The sequence below is a fragment of the Spea bombifrons genome, chromosome 7 (assembly GCF_027358695.1).
Source record: "Spea bombifrons isolate aSpeBom1 chromosome 7, aSpeBom1.2.pri, whole genome shotgun sequence".
Classification (NCBI taxonomy): Eukaryota; Metazoa; Chordata; class Amphibia; order Anura; family Pelobatidae; genus Spea; species Spea bombifrons.
The window spans coordinates 18,195,001-18,216,627 of NC_071093.1; the positions used below are offsets into that span (position 1 = coordinate 18,195,001).

Here is a 21,627-nt window from a genome sequence, read left to right on the forward strand (position 1 = left end):
GACAACAGGAGGATACTGGGTGATCTCTGGGAGTTACTACATCTCTCTTGGTGAACCCGTTAAAAGGGGTTAAAGTATATCCCATTTCTCAAAGAATAAGTTGCTCCAGTGAGTAGGGAAGATATTCTCTACTATTACTACTGTATGTACCTTTGTTTTAGCTGGTGTAATGTACGATACTGGTTTAAGGGGCTTTTTAGTCCCCTGCTTGGAATCCAACAACAGAGTGCTTTATTTAGAGTGTCTTTAAAGATCCTTCGTGTTGTTCCTATGATCGCACATTGTGGATTTGTCTCCATTTTAATACTTAGCCCCCTAATACCCATTATTTATGTGGAATAGTCATTTCTATTCACTTTAGGTGTATTAAAGGAGGTTCTTTCCATCATACTTATTGTGATAGTTGAGGATTATGTCTTGACATTAAAATGGCTTCAATTATCTAATCAGGGCCTCAGAGGCATCTAGTTATTAGTATCTTAATTAGTACCTTTCATATTATGTTGTTGGTAGGTAGGGTTATCCCAAGTTTAAGCCATACTTTGGCATCTGCTCTAATCTCATGCTGCCCATGGTGAAGCAGAAGCATTATCAGCGAAGCACACGTTAGGTATGACCATTTTTTTTCCAGATAAACTGGCGCATAACCGCATGTTTACATTATTGCATGCTTTGCGTTCCGTGGCAGATTGGTTTCCTGGTTCAACCATTTTCCTTAAAAAAATGAGAAAAGGCTTGTTCATAGCCTGGGCTTGCACCCCCTATACTTCTCACTAATGTGAGACCAAGGGCAGTCTTTAGAGTTAGGAATTTTGGAGGAGCATCATCCAGTAGTTCAAAGAGAGGAGCCATTAGGCCAAACAAAACAAAATTCGGATCATAAGCTCAACACAAAAATCTCTTCCTTAAAACCGCTTTAATTAATCATCACATCCATGGATGTAGCACAAGCTGCGGGTTAAGGAGGAAAACTCACAGAGCCCAAAACATGAACTTTCAGTATGTCAAGTGATGGAGGAAATCTAGAATCCTACATGTGGAAATATCTGGAATCTGAAATCTGAAGGGGTGTTGCCAAACATCAACTTCTAAATACCTAACAAATCTTCAGATTATCTGCTACTACCACTGAAGGTCCACTCCTAAATAAAGTGCCCCTTTAATATGCCATGCAATCAGTTCTTTTGATTAAGAATTAGACATTAATATAGTAGCTGCAGCTTGGCCTCTAGCTTGATTGGGCTTGCAACCAAAAGACGGACAAGATACAGATACCATATCATATCCTTTTGAGCTAATGCGGAGGTTTCAGAATAAGTCTTTCCTGATCATTCTTATCCCCGTGCAATTGGTGAGAGGGAAGGAGACATGTATGTTAGCCTAAACAACCAAAGAAACCTTTTTCACCTTTATGTTGTGTATGAATGCCTGAGAATACTTACTCTTCTTTGTCTGTTTCTGTATAGGTAGCCAGTCCTGTTTTGTTGTATCTTTACCAACTTTCTATATGTTTTCCCAGGTCCTTAGTGCCTTCCAGATGCAACAAGATCAAAAAGTTGATGGGATCATATGCTCTGCATGTACCCCCTATCTAGGAAATGCACATCAACCTCTCAAGCTGGCATCTGTAAGTACCGTTGTCCAAGCGAGCTGAACCCGAGCCAGGCCCTACCTCCAGCTCTGCCTGTATTTATCATCTGAGAAAGTGTGTCACAGCAGCTGTAGGTTGAAACACCCTGTCCAAGGAAAATAGAGAACTATCTCAGACATTCAACATAAAAGACCGGAGATGGCTGAGAAGGTGTAAAGCCCAGGGAATCGTGTACCTTGCATGTGAAGATTCCACCAGAATTCTCACTTTTCTATTCTGGCAGAACAATCTGTGCCAAGAAACCAAGCTAATCTTGTAGGCATGACTAATCCATATTTATTATGCACCCGAGGCTCTGCAAATGCTTCAACAACTATGAACGTTATCAAGGAGAGGGTCTCTCAAGCCAGCTGCCAATCATCCAGGTATGATATCTTTATCCCTTCTTTAACATTGTTAAAGAAGATGCCAGACCAAATGGAAGAGCCTTGAACGGCAGTTTCTGAATTCCTTCAGATGATGGAGTAGCCGTACTGAGACATTTCTAAAATCCCCTCCTGATGGACATGTGCAGATCCTAATGACCCAGCATGACCTTAAACTCCCCAGCTGACAGAAACTTTAGCATGGATTTTACAGATTCGGTCTTAAACTTTGATATTGTATAGAATAAATGAAGAATCTCAGATCTACCACAAGTCTCTGCTTTCACGAGTTACAAAAACAGGAGAATCAATGTACCAGACTGCAGAGACTTGTGTATCGTAGAAGACAATGCTATATTGTGCAGACCTGCCAGAATCTCTGAAACAAAAAAGATCCATGAGAGTGATGTGATCTGAAGACCATCATATAAAAGTCGCATGTAATTTTGAAACAAATTAGGTATAATAATATGGAACACTTTGGGTTTCTTTCATTCACCGTTTTGTATTGTCTACTCAAAAGACTGCATCGGTCAACAAAATGAAAAATAGTTACCTCGTACAATCATATCAAGAGCAGCTGGCACACCAATCAATCTGGGGAGGCGCTGGGTCCCACCAGCTGCTGGGAGAATGCCTATAAGAACCTCAGGAAGACCAACAAAAGCCTACAATAACAACACATTTTGTAATATAGTGAGCGCCCTTAGTGTTTTACTTAACATTCAGTGATTTGGAAATTCACCAAGGAAATATTTGCACAGCTGGACTATAGTACTGAATAGATGGCTGAAACTAATTTATAACTCGAATATAGGATAGGATGACAAGGGTACTAAAACCCACAATGTATGTAGATTGCATTATAAGTCCTATTTTGATGATCTAAAACATAACCTTTATTGTTAATACTTAAAATGCACAAATACAACTAATTAATGAGTTTGAGATGTTTTTGTATCAGAGTGCTATCTTAGAGATAGTGGTTAGGCAGGAATCGGTTTAGGTAGGGCAGTTTCTCTACAGTATGTAGTGATAAGGATTAGAAGGAAATATCTTCTGTGGGGACTGGGAAGTTTTTAGCAGTCCTTATATAGCGTCAGGAGATTGAGCACTCAACTAATAATTATTTAGTATAATGTTATCTTAGCTTCACATCCATCACAGTTTGCAGCTCTAATAGGGACTAAACCTATTTATCGATTGGTTGTATTTGTACATTTTAAGTATTAGCAATAAAGGTTATTTTTTAGCTTACTGTAGCCTAATAATGAGCTTTACTCCCACAAATTTACAAAAACTACTGTTGCCCGACTCATTCAGCTCACTTTAACTCTGCGGACACTGTCTACTTTTTACCACAATGCATTTATATTATAGACACATCGTATGCTTTTTAAGTTGCATATAGATATTAATAGAATTTTTTTTTTAAAGGGGTAATTTCTCATTAATAATAAACTCATAGTTTGCCTAAAACTAATAATGCAAATACCATGAAGATAGGGGTCCTGAAAGCGGATGTTTTTTCAAATAAATATAACCGCTCAGTAATTTACATGTCATGTCGGACAAAGGATGCTGTGTGAATTTTAGGATGCCAATACCTGAGTATTTGCCACCCGATAGTGGCAAGACAGTGCCAGTTCTAGCCCACCTCCAAGTGCCACTCCTTCAATAGCAGCTACCACAGGCTTCGTGGATCCTTCAATGGTGGCATTTATAAACTCTAAAGAAGCAGTCGCTGCAGACGTGGAAAATTCCCTGATATCTGCACCTGTGGCAGGTTGAATTGTTAGAAACTAATAAAAAATAAAAATACATTCTCAGGTATAAATGAGTAGTAAAAGAACTATATACCAGCACTGAACTTTCCATTGGCTCCAGTCAGAACAATGGCCTCCACTAAGGGATCCTTACTGGCCTCTCCAAACTCCTTCAACAGTGACTGACGGACAGAAGAACTATATGTGTGGGGGAAGACAAATCATAAATATAATAAAATACTTGCTAATCTCTGAGAAGCTCGGCCCATGAGTTAGCCCATTGTTATATAAGCCATGTATTATATCTATAAACAGTATAATTTAGATTTTAACAGTTTTGCAGATGCAAACTTCCATTGGGTCAACAAAAAAGGTGTCACGCAACAAAGCTTCTTATTTTAATATTTGGATTTATTATTATGGGTTTTGTCAAAACAAAAATAAATAGCTTCATAAAGGAAAGGGAGTTTTTCCTGAAAGATACATATGATAACCAGCATTGCACTACATATTAAAGGTATAATAAATCTTTTTGCAAAATATATACATAATGGGATATTACTCATGTTTCAATCCATGATAAACAATATGTAGAAATACTGCATGAAAATGAGATACGTAATATGCTTTGAACGCTATTTATCATTTTTAAAGTACTACATTTGATGGAACCATTTTATATAGTTATTGAATTGTGTTCTACTAATTATCCTTTATTATGTTTAAATTACTTTAAATATTACATTTTTACCCAAATATTCCTGGATCAGGATATAAACACAGCGTATGCTGTTACAACAACTTATATGAGAAAACTAGAAAACACAAAATTTGGATACAAAAACAACAGGACAGTTTACGGACGTATCCCAAATAGCTAGAAAAAGATATTTGACATCCATTCACAATGACTTCACAATTCACATTCACTAAGCAATGCAGTTTACATAGTTTTGACATATTAAAATTCGACAATGTAACAAGTTTATGAACATCCCAAACACGACAACAAATAAAATAAAACTTCTTGGGACTACAGCTTTACTGGTGAAATGTGTTTTATACGGGGATGTAAAATGGTATTTAGTATTTATTTTCTCGTTTAAAGGCAGGTTAACTATAAGTGTATGCTTTGACATTGCTAAAAGTTTATATATTTTGTATATATTGCAGTGTGACGTAACAAATTATTAAATTAAAACAACTAGAACAGGGAAACCTTAAAACCGCGAAATATTAGGAGTTCTAAGCCTCTATAGTAATGCCATTATTTCATAAAATAAAAAGACGACAGAAAAGTCGCTGACAGGAACATTATACATTAGTATAAAAAAAAGTGAAGTGACCCGAGGTCTCATGGGAGTTGTAGTTCTGCTCGGTTACCTCAGTGCATTGACAGGAGGATGGTTTAGGATGATTACGGCTACTGTATGCGACAAACGCCGTGTAGCTGCCATGTCTTCTTGTTCTGAACAGCTGCAAAGCTCGAGGGGCAGAAATAAAGTGGATTAAACATCTAGAAGAATCTACTACCTGCCGTATACCAATGAGAATCCTGTGTATGCCGACACCCGCCTGACGCGCTTACGTTTAAGACACGTAACCAATGAAAGCTTGGTTTGAGGGCTAGTTATTTATTCACCATGTTAATTATTGTTAATTTAATTATATATTTTATAATTATTTTCGACTGGATCCTACTAAATATGAGATTATGGCAGGATCTCTTTTTTTGTTTTTGTAAATCCACGTTTGCTTTTTCAAATAGACTGCATGATTTTGTCAAAAGTTAAACAACTTCTTATTTACTGTACCAACACAAGTTATATACTGGTTATTTTAAGTACAAGAATTACTTTCTTTTGATATTTGTATATACTGCAATGTGAACGTCGTATATCTGACTAATTGGTTCCCTGAACGGCTTCCAATATGTCCCAAACATAATGCAGTATGACCAGATTTGAAAAAAAAAAAGGTTTTGAAATAGCAATATGCTACTAGTACTTATTTTAGATGGACATATTGGAAGCCGGTCAGGGAACCAATTAGTCAGATATACGTCGTTCGCATTGCAGGACAACATTTTATATTGGCTGGTCAGCAGTATATACAAATTATGTGTGTCCTGGAAAACATGACTGGTGTGGTCACCCTACCCATTATGTGTTCAGCAACATCGCCTGAGGACAGTCCTGATTTGGGGTCTCTGTCCCGCCTATCCCTACCTTTGTCCTGCTTTGCAACAGCGGTACTCACCTCAGGTGCAGCTGTGGGGGGCGCACAGCCACCCAATCAGCAGCTGCAGCCTGCAGGACTAGTTGGGAGATCACAATCTCCCTCTAGTCGGCTCAACAATAGGGAGTGCTAGGTCTGTCACTTCAGACCTCGCTGTACTGCTCCTCCATCACTACGCGCCAGCAAATAATACCGAGCGCGGGGATATGACTTCCTCCCTGCGCTCTGCAGCAATAGCCGGAGTGTAGTGACAGAACTCATGCTCCCACCACAGGATACAGGATGGAGGAAGAGGTAAGAGATAGGGAGAGAGGGGTGTACTGGTAGTGTATATGTATGTATGTGTTTGTAAGCTTGTGTGCGTGTATGGGCAGGTGTGTTTAAGAGCAGTATAGGTATTTGTAAGCTGTGTGTAAGGGCAGTGTGTGTGTATATGGGTGTTTATGGACAGGTGTGTGTAAAGGCAGTGTGTAAGGGTCCTGGGAGGGAGGATAACATTAGCCTTTTTTAAATTAAAAAAACAATATCTGCTGTTGATGACTACTCTTCCAATGATACTCAGTCAGCAATATGGTGGACACCTGGCTGGTTGAGAATCATAGGAATTGTTCACAGCCAGCATCTGCAGCTTTACTGTTGACTTCACTTCCCATGATACTCAACCAGCATCATGGAAGCAGTATGTCTGGCTGAGCCTCATGTGAACTGTAGTTAACAGCAGATGATGTGACAGGTGTTAGTTGTGAATTAAAAATCCCTCGATGCCCAGTCCTGGTGGACATCTACTGTTAACATCTACTGTTAACTGCTCTTCACATGATGCCAGCAACATGGAAGTAGTATGTCTGGCTGAGCCTCATGTGATTTCAATGTGTTGGTTATTTTTAATATGCTTGACTTTGCTGACAAAAATGAAGCGTGTTTTAAGTAGCGATGCAAGCTCGACATTGTAAAGTGAAATTGCTTTTATTGGTGAGTTCCACAAGAGCGATAAAAAAAAAGTGTCCCTCTTTCATATTTTTAAATGTTGGGAGGTATGCAGTGATACCACCCATGCATGGGTTTGTCGGGTTGGTTTGGGGGTAAAAGGCCACGTTTGGGAGGTGCACCTTATTTTAGAATTCTGACATCTGGCCAGTCTGTGCTGTGTCCAATTTGCAATTTGGGACATCTTTGAACACCACCAATTTGATTTACCCCATCAAATCGCACATTCCATGGGTATTTCAAATGCCAGTATTTTTTCTTTACATGCAAGGATTTTTGTGAAGACAGAGTGCTAATTTTAGGACTTGCTCAAAAAATATATATTTTACATATATATATATATATATATATAGATATATATATATTTTTTTATTATTATTATTATTTTTAACATTATGTTGGTAACGGATGGTTCCCCTGATGGCGACATCAGCGGGGAATCATTTTTACACATTACCACATTTTTTTTAAAACTAGAATCCATGGACTTGCATGGTTAAATGCAGTACCTGGTTCTCAGGAGGGTCTGAATAGGTTTTCTGTGTCGCTGAAATGCCTTGATATTCCTTGCCTTGATGATCAACTCCTAACCTCTTTTAAACAGGTGGTTGGCACCATGGTACACATAGAAACTCTGTGGAGCGATCAGATGGGGCCCCTGCTGTGAATTTCGGTGTTGGTGAACGCAACAACATCAAGCCAGTACAGCACGACTAGTTGTGAGAAGACAGCGATTGTAGATTTCCTACCACACCCGTCAATTGTCGCCTACATGATGTTTTCCCATGTTTTTTGTCAGGGGTTAACTTCCATTTTGTGTGCCATAAACATTTTAGCAGCAGATATCATTGCAGTGATATAATGATAATGTATATGACATTTCTCTGCAAACAACAGAACACAGATAAGACAGATAATGACTTGCATGCAAGCATTTGCAGACCTTCACTTTAAGCCCGACCAGTTTAAGTTTAGTACACAGTCAAAGCCATATGAGTTAGTGCTGGAACTATAAATTAGACTTGCATGAATTTTTATTTTACCAAAACTTGCCAATTTTGTAAATTTAAATAAATGTCTGAAAATGAGGAAGGACCCCCAATGAACAAAAACTAAAATGAACTGAATCCCCCCAGTAAAGTAATTAAGAAATTCCCCTCAGGGCCATAGGAATCCCCCCCCAATCGCAACGTCCTACGGCACCTAGGCGGAGGAGAGAGAGGGGCGCCGAGCGGGTGCTCATGAAAGAGTTTTCAGCAACCGCTCAGCGCTCCTCTGTTCCCTGCCGCCACCTGCCTAAGCGCTGCCCTGACTGCAGTGGTGGGAGCACGAGGCCTCTGTCCTGGTGCCGGCGCTTCACGCTGTCTCCCCTGACTGGAGAATAGAGGGGCTTTTGCAATGGCTCATACTTTTGCAGAAGTACTCAGGCAGACACAGAGAACTGCCCTGTAGTACAAGGAAAGCTTTTCCCTTTACAAAGGGCAGCGTTTTACTACACTAAATTGTGTTAGTGAAGCAGCTTATAGCAGCTGTAAGGCGATTTGGAATAGGAAGAGGTACAGCTGCACAATCATATTATAGAGTGATCGCGCAGCATAAAAGTAAATTTCAACTACCCTTCGATATAAGGGCACAGTTTTTGCAACCACATATTTTACATGGGGTTGGCACTAGGGCTGCAACTAACGATTATTTTAATAATCGATTAGTTGGCCGATTATTTTTTCGATTAATCGATTAATCGGATAAAAAAATACATTATTTTAAATTGAAGAAAAATTGCAATAAAAAACGTACAATTTACACTTTCATTTCTTTATTGCAATGGCCTCTCTCTATTCACCTTCTTATTTTACTGACATAATAATAAAAGCTACAAGAACCCAAACACAGTGTTTCTCAAACTAGGTTTTAATACAAAGTTATTAGTAAATATTAATTCATATGTTAACTATTTTTCATATTTAATAAAAACTGAGAAAAAAGCCTTGTTTAAATTTTTTTATTTACCAAACTGCCCCCAGTTATGCACATCTGACCCCCAGTGATATGCAACTGAGCCCCCTGATATACCTTTTACCCCCAGATTTGTTTTATGCCCCCCTGATATGCCTAATATCGATATGTCTTATACCCCCTATGTGCCACTGAGCTCCCTGATATACCCTTTACCCCCAGATATGTTTATGCCCCCCTGATATGCCTAATATCCATATGCCTTATACCCCCTATATGCCCTAAAAATTCATAATACCCCCCATACACCACTCTAACTCACCCATACACCACTCTGGCTCCTCCCCCTCCCATACACCACTCTGGCTCCTCCCCCTCCCATACACCACTCTGCCTCCTCCCCCCTCCCATACACCACTCTGCCTCCTCCCCCGCCCATACATCACTTTGGCTCCTCCCCTCCCATACATCACTTTGCCTCCTCCCCCTCCCATATACCACTCTGCCTCCTCCCCCTCCCATATACCACTCTGCCTCCTCGCCTCCCATACATCACTTTGGCTCCTCCCCCTCCCATACTCCACTCTGCCTCCTCCCATACACCACTCTGGCTCCTCCCCCTCCCATACACCACTCTGGCTCCTCCCCCTCCCATACTCCACTCTGCCTCCTCCCATACTCCACTCTGCCTCCTCCCCCTCCCATACATCACGTTGGCTCCTCCCCCTCCCATACATCACTTTGCCTCCTCCCCCCTCCCATACTTCACTCTCCCTCCTGTGAACCTCCCTTTCTGACAAGACACCAGGGAGCCGGGTAGAGAGGCAGAGTGATGTATGGGAGGGGGAAGGAGGCAGATGGGAGGGGGGAGAGAGACGGAAGTGAGAGACCGGCCGACAGTGAGGAGAATCCAGGTCCCCTGCAGCGTAGCGGGGGATCTGGATTCCGGTGTTATAATCCGATCTCTGTTTGAGGTGGGATTATATAAGGAGAGGAGTTTTTCAGAGCATTTGCTCTGAAAAAAACCTCTTTTTATAATCGATAAAAATCGATCCGATTAATCGATAATGAAAATCGTTGACAACGATTTTCATTATCGATTATTATCGATTTTATCGATTAGTTGTTTCAGCTCCAGTTGGCACACAAAGGATTATTGTTTTTTTGTTAGTATTTCTTCCACAGGGGAGTTGTTACTATGTGAAAAAATTATATTTAATATCCCCTAATAGATTTATATCCCACATGCATACCAGGTACTTCCTGGGAGCTATTCCTCTTCTGACAGTGTGGCTTTTTGATGATAGGGGCAGCTGCTAGTAGAGGGGGAGTGGTGTGAAGAAGAGAGTTCACAAGCATGTATGCTCATATGCATACATTTTGTAAATAATTTTTTTATTTAGAGTTCAGAATTAGGAATACAACAGGATGAGAAGACTAAAGAAAAAAGAACCATGTGGGCCTCCTATAAGCAAAACAAAATGGCAAATACCGTATTTGCTCGATTATAAGACAAGGTTTTTTTCAGAGCAAATTCTCTGAAAAATACCCCTCGTCTTCTAATCGGGGTCTTCTTCTAATCAGACCTCAAATAGAGGTCTGATTATGAGACTAAGATCCAGATCCCCCGCACTGCTGCAGGGGACCTGGATCCTCCTGTCCCCCCCCATTTAACACCCCTTCCCACACACACTTACCGGTGCTTCCTGCTGTATTGCCGGGGCAGCGGGTTGACGTCTACGTCCGCGTAGACAACGTCCGCTGCAGCCGGAAGGAGGTGTGGCTAGCAGCGGGGGTTGTCTGCGTCCCACCGGTGCGGGGAACTCTGATCTCTGACAGCCGAGGAAGGTATGCGTGACGGACGCAGACAAACCCCCGCTGCCAACTCCACCTCCTTCCCGTTGCAGCGGAAGGAGACGTCAACCCGCTGCCCCGGCAATACAGCAGGAAATTGGAAGCACCGGTAAGTGTGTGTGTTAAATGGGGGCATAGGGCATTTCTGGAATGCCTTATACCCCTATATGCCACTCTGGCACTTAGGGGGTTAAAAGGCATATTATGGGTCAGAGTGGCATTTAGGGAGGTATAAGGCATTTCAGGAGGCAGAGTGGCGTTAAGGGGGCATTTAATAGAGCACTCTGCCTCCTGAAATGCCTTATACCTCCCTATATGCCACTCTGCCCCATAATATGCCTTTTAACCCCCTAAATGCCAGAGTGGCATATAGAGGTATAAGGCATTTCTGGAGGCAGAGTGCTCTATACAATGCCTTTTAACTCCCTTAATGCCACTCTGCCTCCTGGAATGCCTGATACCTCCCTATATGCCACTCTGCCCCATAATATGCATTTTAACCCCCTAAATGCCAGAATTGGATATAGGGGTATAAGGCATTTCTGGAGGCAGAGTGGCACATAGGGGGTCAAAAGGCATACTATGGGGCACAGTGGCATACAGAAGGTTAAAAGGCATATCATGGGCCACAGTGCCATATTGGTGTGGCAAGCCTGGGGGCAGATGTGCGTAACTGGGGGACAGGTTGGAAAATACAAGGAAATAAAAACAAAAAAAAATATTTTTCTCAATCATAGCTTTTATTAAAAAAATAGTTCACATGAATTAACATTTACTGGTAAAACTTTTTTCCTTTGGGGTCGTCTTATATTCAGGCTTTTTCTTTTTTTCCTAAGTTAATATTCAGATTTTGGGGGGTCGTCTTATACTCGAGCAAATACGGTAAATGCAGAACTCCCAATACACATACCATATAGTTATGATATTGATCATAAGGGTTTATGCTTTGTTACTTTGAGTGGTTTACCTGAATTAAAGGCATCAACCTGTTTGCCATAAAATTAGCCCTACATCTATATTGTTTTTTTTAAAAAAGCACATCTGGGTATACATTTCCAAATCACAGTGTAGTGGACAATTTTTGGTCTATTTACAAATAATATCCTTCCTAAAACGGCAGGAGTGGATATCTCCACTGCCACCATTATTACCAGTGGCCTTATCACGGTGACATTTTATATTTCGCATGGATGGGCTTGAGACTATTCTCCATAAAGAAAGCAAGGTCAAACATTCAACCTGCAGATCTGGAAAGACCCTCTTGGAAACATGTTTATTTTGTTTAAAGGACGCTGCCATCTTTGCTAGAGGCAAAATTTCTCGTAGTGGTGCTTGTGACCACTCTTCAGAGCACAGTGCTTCCTGGGCTGGTTGTTGTTACCTTGCCGGCGGTTCCTGTGCTGCCTCGAGCAGGGAAGCCGAGACGCAGCCCGCGCGTTCAGCCCCCTGCTCTTTCCGTTCGCGGGAGACGCAGTGAGGTCCGTCCGGCCGCTAGACGCGCGCCCCCGTATACGTGAACGGCTATCTCATGAATATTCATGCCGCGTCTTAAAGGGGTATTTATCCCTCTCCTGGTGGCTCCTAAGAGACACTTTGGCCTCAGGAAGACGATGGGCCTTGTCATCCAAGGAGCTACTTACCACGGACGCAAGCAGAACAGGCTGGGGAGCCACTTATCGGGACAGCTTTGTTCAAGGCCTTTGGTCACCTGCCTCTCAGCTCCTACCCTCAAACTGCCTGGAGCTGCTGGCGGTGGAGAATGCCCTACATCACTGGGAACAGCAGCTCGTGGGCAAGAACATCCTGCTTTGTTCCAACAATCGGGCGGTAGTCGCCTACATCAACAAGCAGGGAGGTACGAGAAGTCCTCGCCTGCTGCGTCTAGCTCTCAGAATTTCCTTTTGGGCAGAATCACGTCAAATGACTTGACTTGAATTCCCAAGCCGACTTTCTGAGCAGGACTTCCGTCCAAAGCAACAAATGGGCCTTGCATCCTGCAGCCTTCCACATGATTGTCCAACGGTGGGGAGTACCCGATATAGATCTTATGGCCTCCAGGGTCAATGCTCAAGTTCCAGCATTCTTTTCTCTCTATCCACAGGACCAGCCGCTGGCGGTGGATGCCTTCGCCCAGACTTGGAGTTTCGGCCTCGCCTATGTTTTCCCTCCGTTTCCTCTAATATCCAAGGTTCTGCAGAAAATCAAGTCCGACCGGGGGTCTGTTATACTGGTAGCCCCAGACTGGCCCAATCGTGTCTGGTACGCGGGCTTAGTCACACTCAACCACGCACCGCCCCTGCGGCTCCCGGCCTGGAAAGACTTGCTTCACCAGGGTCAGTTCCTTCATCCGAATCCTGCGGTATTCCAGCTGACGGCTTGGAGGCTTCTCTAAGCCAGTTACGGAAACTCTTCTTCGCAGTCGTAGGAAGGTCACATCCATCAGATACATTAAAGTGTGAAAGAAGTTTTGTAGCAGGTGTGGCTCCAGGAAAATTCTTCCTTCAGACAGTTCACTGGCTGCCATTCTGGAATTTTAACAAATGGGGTTTGACCTTGGGCTTCAGCCTTCTACCATCAAGGTCCAGATTGCTGCCATCAGTGCTCTATTTGGCTTCGATTTGATTTCTGTTCCAGTCGCCCGTCGTTTTTCCAAGGCTATGGTGCGTATTCGTCCTCGCCCTGTCTCCAAGATGGTGCCCTGGGACCTGAACCTGGTCCTTCGCAGGCTCATGTTACCACCTTTTGAGCCTCTTCAATCCGTTTCCCTACACCTGTTGTCTCTATAGACGGCCTTCCTGGTGGCCATTACCTCTGCGAGGCGTATTAGTGAACTCCAGGCCCTTTCTATGAAGGAACCGTTCCTGCGGGTTTTTCCGGATAAGGTCATCCTTGCTTTGCCGTAAGAATTCTCACCCAAAGTACAGACGGCTTTTCACAGGGACCAAGAAATTGTGTTGCCTACGTTCTTCCCGTCCCCTCAATCGGCGGAAGAAGCCCTGCATACTTTGGACTTAAAGAGATGTCTTTCAATTTATCTGGAACGTACGCAGCCTCTGCGTAAGTCTTCTAGTTTGTTTATAGCCTCTTCTGGGCCCAGCAGAGGTCTTAGCATTTCCAAGCGTACGATGGCGAAATGGATTGTGTCAACTATCAGCTTGGCTTACACAGCAGCTTGCAGGGTTCCCCCTCCCGGGATTCGTGCCCACTCTACCCGCGCAGTTTCCACTTCATGGGCTGAAAGATGTCTCGTCTCGCCTGAACACATCTGCAAGACAGCTACGTGGGGAACTCTGAGTACTTTTGTACGACATTATAGACTCGATCAGATGGCACAGGAGGATGCGCTGTTCGGTCGTACGGTTCTTGGGGCTGTTCTTTCCCCCTGAGGTTTTTTGTTTCTCACCCTTCTTCTTTGTTATATCTCTCATCAGTGTCACCTGGGATGGCAGGGAAACATTAAGTTCTACTTACCGAGAGCTTCTTTTCCCTGCCAATCCCTGGTGACACGTTTGGTTCCCTCCATTCCTTTGAAAAAATGTTTTTACAGCAGTTCTGTTTTCCTGTGTGGTCTTTGATATTCACTGAGGGTGCTAGGAGGGGAGGGGCCTTTTAACCTTTTGAGTCCTGCCCTATCTCAGGTACGGAGGAGGAGTATCTCATCAGTGTCACCAGGGATTGGCAGGGAAAAGAAGTAGAACGTAATGTTTCCTGTCCCATCAAATTTAGCTAAACTAGGTATGCTAGCGCACATAGGTATAGCTGGGTAGGGTAGCACTACAACATTAAATAAATATAATAAAGTAAATAATAATAATAACTTTAAAATAAAATTAAATAAACCCATTAAAATTAAATTATTATTTAGACATAATATATCTTTAACCAAAACAGTGTACTGCTAATAATCTTAAACATAACCGTACATTAACCCTAAGCTATTTTTTATTTTTCCATTCACATACCTGCCAACACACCCAACATTTTCGTGGACAGTCCTGCTTTTTTCCAGTCCTTTCCAGTAAAAGTTGGGTTGTTGCAAAGTATGCCATTATAAATAGGTAGCAAATGTTAGGCATGTATTTAAAAGTGGTCCAAAATCGATTTAAAAATGTAAAATAATCCCTATTCTTTTATTAAACATCTATGGATGTGTGACTATGTATGATAAAAAGGAGGCCAAGTTCCTTGGAGCATTTGTCTAGGTCTCCGACAAGACAACTGCTCGGAGGAACTTGGCCCTCAGTTTCAGGCAATGTATATTGTGTACACCTCGGATAGCACCATGAAGGTACGTGTGTGCAACTCTATTGGTCGTTTCGGCAGGGGGCTCGCCTGCCATCAACGAATGAAGTGCATTCTGCAGTTCTGCAATTCATTTGTTGATGCCAGACCAGCCCCCTTCCGGAGACCAATAGTCGCACACACGTACCTTCACGGAGCGAACGCATCTGCTGCTGCTGCTGCTCCGATGTGTTCTAAACCCCGTATTAACCCCTGCTACGCAGCCGGGAGAAAACGAAGATGAAACGAGCACGAAGAATGTCCACGAATATTCGCCCAAAAAAGAGACAGGAACAGGCGAATACTCGCGGAATACGAAGACGAACACGAAGAGCCCCCTGGTGCCCAAGTCTATTAAATACCCCTGTGTCTCCAAATAAAGAGAGTTCTGTTTTAACCTCAAAGCATTAAGTCCTGTCTGATGATTGAGGGAAGTGCTGGTGTATGACTGCTTTCTTCGGACAGCCACAGCGTGTCCGCTTACTGGGACGGAGCTGAGGGAAGGAGCTGACGGGCGGATGTGTCCAGTCTGGGACACAGGTTGATCCGTCACAGTCACTGTGGTTGATTTTCACAGTGGACACTAGACTTGTGCATTTGAATTCATACAATTTTTAATTTTTTTTTTTTTTTTTTGTAAATTAGATTTTATTATTTTACAACAAATCGTACACAACAGAAGGGAAATAAGAGGGAACAAAATAGGGGGAAGGGGAGGGGGGGGGGACACTCCTGCGAAAAGTAGCAAGAAATCAGAAGATCCTGACACAGCAGGATAATGCAAATAACAATGACAGCATATATGACATCATAGCCCAACAGAGCATACAGACGACCCAGCACCCGCAGCCCGGAGGGGGGGTACCAGAAACAAATGAAGGAAAATCAGCCAAACAGAAGCCGGGAAGAGGGGTCCGCCAGGAACTGGGACCAGTAGAACCAGGTACGACCATGCCTCTCGCTAAGACTATCAGACCTGGCCACGAGTTCCTCCATTTCACGAACCTGTTCAACCCGCACTACCCACTCACGTATAGAGGGCGGAGATGTCGCACCCCAATGAAGGGGAATCAAAGCTTTAGCTTCATTCAACAGGTGTCGAACCACCGAGCGCCGATACACTAAGACAGGTTGGGAGGTAAGATGCAGCAAATAGTTAGCAGGGGCGAAGGGGGGCGGGGAGTCGGTGAAGCGAGGAAGGACATCACGGATAGTGGTCCAAAAAGGGACAATCAAGGGACAAGCCCACCAGATATGAAGCACTGACCCCACCGACTGCCCACATCGCCAACAGACGTTGGGGCACTCAGGAAACATAGCATGTAACCTAACCGGTGTGCGGTACCAACGCGACAAAAACTTGAAGGACATCTCCTGTGATCTAGAATTTAGGGAACAGCCGTGTGTCAAAGTAAAAATCTTACCCCACTGTGCTGCAGTCAAGGTGACAGTGAGTTCTGATTCCCATTTAGCCACATAATCAGGTAGCGGGGCATCATCGGCGCCCAGCAGGAGCTGATAGAGCAGAGAGATACCATGGGGAGGCAAAGCATCCCTAGAGTGCAAAGCCTCAAAGGGCGTAAGATCCCGAATAAGGCGATGCTTCTGAGGGATAGACGCAACAAAATCGCGTAACTGCAAGTATTGGAGGACCTGAAGAGCGGTGGGGGCAACCCCGGGGAGAAGGCTAGACAGGGGCCGAAGCGCACGACCCAGCATAAAGGAGCACAACGAGGGGGAGTCCTGGGATGGCGACCCCAAAAAGGCACCCCCCGACCCACCCGGGGGAAAATCCGGATTACCACGAAGCGGAGTCATGGGGGACGGGTAAGTCAGCAACTGGCATCTGCGAGAGACAGAGTGTAACACCTGTAAGGTAGCCAATACAAAGGGATTACCCCCGACCTGCTTCCGCGCCACCGAAGGAGTCAACCAGGTAAGTACCCGGAGCGGAACCAAACAAGCACACGCCTCCAAAGGCACCCACAATTTATGAGAAGGGCGATACGTCCATTCCAAAGACCGTAAAAGATGACAAGCAAAATAATAAGAACGGAGGCAAGGCAACCCCAAGCCACCCCGCACCTTAGGTCTCTGCAACACCGCCAGGGCCAGTCTAGGGGACTTCTTAGCCCAAATAAAGGACAAGAACAACGAGCGCACTGTTGAGAAAAAGACCCTCGGCAAAACAATAGGCAGCGCCTGCAACAGAAACAATATGCGGGGAAGGACGTTCATCTTAATGGCATTCACCCTACCAACCCAGGACACAACCAAGGAGCCCCACGTGCGAAGGTCACCGCGAATGGCATCAATCAGAGGGGGGAAATTAAAGCGATACAGAAGAGATAAGTCCGCAGTCAACCAGATCCCCAGGTGACGCAGCGCTTGAGAGCACCAACGGAAGGGAAAGGAGGAGGTCAAAGAGTCCACCTCCGCCCTAGGCAAGGAAATATTTAATATCTCAGATTTCGCCAAATTAATTTTCAGATTAGAAAGACAACCATAAAGCCTAAATTCCTCGAGGAGCACGGGGAGCGAAACATGGGGAGTCCCGAGTGCAAACAACATATCATCTGCAAAAGCCACCGTTTTGTGTTGGACACCATCACACAGGACCCCAGAAATATCCGGGTTAGCACGCACCGCCTCCAAAAAGGGTTCCAGGGAAAGGACAAACAGCAATGGGGAGAGTGGACAGCCCTGCCTAGTACCGTTGGAAATAGGAAACGAGGGGGAAAGAGCACCATTAAGGCGAACCCTGGCAGAAGGCCCAGAGTATAAAGCTGAGACCCAACCCATCATATGAGGACCAAGACCCACCCCCCGAAGCACCGCCAGCATGAACGACCAATCAAGGCGGTCAAAAGCCTTCTCGGCATCCGTAGAGAGCAAAATAGACCTGACCCCTGAGCGCCCAGCCAAATGGATAAGATTCAAAGCACGGATAGTCCCATCCCTGCATTCCCTACCAGGCACAAAGCCCGACTGGTCAGGATGAATCAAAGCCGGGAGAAAGCGCCCCAAACGCAAAGCCAAAATTTTGGAGAATAATTTGATATCCACATTCAGCAGGGAAATAGGCCGATAGCTACCGCAGAGATCCGCATCCCTCCCCTCCTTCGGGATCACAGCTATCGTAGCCGCCAAGGTATGGGGATGAAAGCTGTCTCCCTTCAAAATAGAATTAAACACCGAGACCAACTGGGGACCCAAAATGTCGAAAAACTTTTTATAATAGGCCAGGGAGAGACCGTCCGGACCTGGGCACTTACCAGACTTAGAAAGCTTAATCGCCCCGGACAACTCCTCCAGAGAAATCGGAACCTCCAACTGCGCAGAATCCGTCAGGGACAAACGACGGGGTAAGTACCGGTTTAAGTATTGTGCAATAGCCAATCTACGAGCCTCCACATCCCCAGAGGAGTCATGTGAAGGGGAGCTATTGTAGAGGTTAGAGTAGAAGGTCACAAATTCCTGAGCTATTTCCGACGGAAGGTATCGCAGGACACCCCCAGCGGACCGAATCCTGGGTATATAGGAAAGTTGTCTCCTCTTACGTAAAGCGCGGGCCAAGTATTTTCCCGGCTTATTCCCGTGTTCATAAAAGAGGGCCTTCAGACGAACAAAAGATCTCTGGGCCTGGGCATTGAGGATAGAAGCGAGTTCCTTACGAAGCGCAAGCAGACGCGCAAAGTCAGCAGCCACCAGCGTATCCTTGTGAACCCTCTCCAACCTCTCTATCTCCAAGTATAAATCGCTAAGTTGTTGAGCATGAGCCCTCTTCTTAGCAGCCCCTAATCTAATAAGCTGACCACGGACAACACACTTATGTGCTTCCCAAATCGTAGGAAGAGGCAGATCTGGCGTCACATTAGACAAGAAATAGTCGCGTAAGGTCTCAGCAGTAACCTCCGAGGCAATGGCATCAGTAAGCAACGACTCATTCAGCCGCCAAGAGCTCTGGGTAGGTCGAGTCAGGGGGGACGTAAGCGTCAGGGACAGGGGGGCATGGTCAGACCACGTAATGGCCCCATAGCGGGCATCCAGCAGGAGAGGGAGATTATAGTGAGTAATAAACAAACAATCAATGCGGGAATATCTGTCATGCGGAATAGAGTAAAAGCTAAAATCCTTAGCAGAAGGATGAAGGGCCCTCCAACAATCCACCAACTGCTCAGAAGTGAGCAGGGAATGGATACGTTTTAGAACATGAGAAGGGGTCTGAGACACCCCCGCCGACGTGTCCAAACGAGGAGACAGAGCAACATTGAGATCCCCACCGAAAACCAACAGCCCCTCCTGAAAGCGACGCAACACACGAAATGTTTTAGAAAGCCACAAATGCTGTCTGAGATTAGGGACATAAACGTTAGCAAACGTGTACCAGGCATCAGCAAGCTTACCCTTGACAAAGAGGAATCTACCCTCCGGGTCCGCTAAATGAGTGACGTCAGTAAGCGGGATATGGCGAGAAAACAAAATAGCAACCCCTTTCGATTTAGAGTGCGGATTGTTACTGAAATAGGCAACAGGGTAATCCCGCGACCTCAGGTGAGGCTGAGACCCATCCCGAAAATGAGTCTCCTGAATAAACGCAACAGAAGCACATTGACGCTTCAAATCCCTAAGCAGAATGGAACGTTTCTCAGGGACATTAAGCCCCTTGGCATTGATCGAGAGCACAACAAGATCAGCGGGACGAGAAGTCATATTGCAGGATGGGACCAACGAGAGGGAAATTACCCCTGAAAGCAGGAATCAGGAGCCCCCCGGGGAAGGGTAGAAGGAAAAAGGAAGAGAAAAAGGAGAGAGACAAACAACAAAGAGAAAAGAAGGGAAAAACACACACCAGGAGAAGACGAAAACAAGGAAAAGGGGGTACGGACGAAACGACCCACCCCCAAACAGACCCACAAAGAAACAAAGAGGGAAGGGACAAACACCAGAAGAAGAAGACAAGGAAAAGGAGAAGGCACAACGGGACAAACAAACGAAGAAACGGGGAGTGGGGGGAAAAAACAATCCCCACACTCCAAACAAATACCTATGGCGTCAGCCGGAAGAGGGTACACTGGAAGGCCCAGGAACAACAGGACCCCCGCATCCACCAGCACTACACGACGCCTATGGTAAGAGGCGGAGCGACCACCGAAAAAGAATCCGGCCAAAACAAAACAAAAACCGGAAAAACAACCAAAAAGAACTTGAGACCTACCATCGGTCCCCGGCACACCAGGTAGCCCAGCGTATCAGCAAAGTAAACCACCCCCCCCCACAACAAGCTAACCCCATAAAGTCAAATGAGGGCACGAATGGCAGACGGCGAGGGGGGCACATCTCCCAAAAAAGGAAATATGCAATATGAAATATAAAATATAAAATATAAAATAAAATATATGGCCCAAGAACTAAGAGGGAAGCAAAACCCCTAATGAACCGAGAAATGATCCAGCACAGAACCCAGCCCACGCACATGAGCAGCACATCAGAGGGCAAGTGGCAGAGTCAAGGAAGCAACGCAAAAGAAAATAAACAAGAACAGAAAACCCAAGCCCCCCACCACCCAAAAGTGCCGAAACCCTCCCCCCCCGGCCCAACGAGAAGTGCCCATAGCCAACACCAAGCCATCCAACAGAGCAGCGCCTAGGGCTGGGAGCCACAAGTGGAAGAGCCCGATAGCAGCATACCGTAGCAGGTAATGTAAACACGAACCCTGCGCGCGTATACAGGCAGCCCAGCAGAGGGAAGTGGTGGAGTCAAAAAATCAACGCAAAGTAAAATAAACATGAACAGAGAAACCAAGCCCCCCCCCACCCAAAAGTGCCGAAACCCTCCCCCCACATCGCAACGACAATCGCCCAAAGCCTGCCCCCAAACACCCTACAGGACATGACCTGGGGGCCGGGAGCCATAAGTGGAAGAGCCGCAAACAGTAGCAGGCTGGATACACACAAACCCTCCACGCATACACGGGCAGCACCTCAGAGGGCAATTGGCAGAGTCAAGATATTAGCGCAAAAGAAAGTAAACAATAATAGCAAACGTAGACCCCCCCCACCCAAAAGTGCCGAAACCCTCCCCCCACAGCCCAACGAAAATCGCCCAAAGCCAGCACCCATCTGCCTCATCGAACAGCGCCCAGGGCTGGGAGCCACAAGCGGGAGAACCCGTCGGCAGCATACAGCAACATACAGCAGCAGGCAGTAGAAATCCAAGCCTGAAACGTGGACCCAGGCAGCACATCAGAGGACGAGTAGCAGAGTCAAGAAATCAGCGCAAAAGAAAATAAACAAGAATAACAAACGCAAAAACCCCCCCCCACCCAAAAGTGCCGAAACCCGCCCCCCGCATCCCAACAAAAAATGCCCTGAGCTATCACCCACACAACATATCAAACATTGCCTAGGGCTGGGAGCCACAAGTGGGAGAACCCAACATCAGTAGACATGTGCAGGCAACATAAACATAAACCCCCCCCACCCCACTCCGACCCTTACAGAAAAATAAAAAGCAAACCCCCCAAAAA

General features: G+C 44.9%; 1 protein-coding gene across 1 annotated transcript in view; it reads right to left on the reverse strand.

The window, feature by feature from the left end:
* EHHADH (enoyl-CoA hydratase and 3-hydroxyacyl CoA dehydrogenase) overlaps positions 1–5,322 on the reverse strand; it is a 17,728-nt gene extending 12,406 nt beyond the window's left edge. Inside the window, exons 1-4 of the mRNA XM_053471759.1 lie at positions 5,166–5,322; positions 3,877–3,980; positions 3,624–3,793; positions 2,573–2,684 (exon numbers count right to left, since the gene is read on the reverse strand). Of these exons, the coding sequence (XP_053327734.1) occupies positions 2,573–2,684; positions 3,624–3,793; positions 3,877–3,980; positions 5,166–5,239 (460 nt within the window). The 5' untranslated portion in view covers positions 5,240–5,322. The remainder of the gene's footprint in view (positions 1–2,572; positions 2,685–3,623; positions 3,794–3,876; positions 3,981–5,165) is intronic.
* Between the last annotated feature and the right edge of the window lie 16,305 nt (positions 5,323–21,627).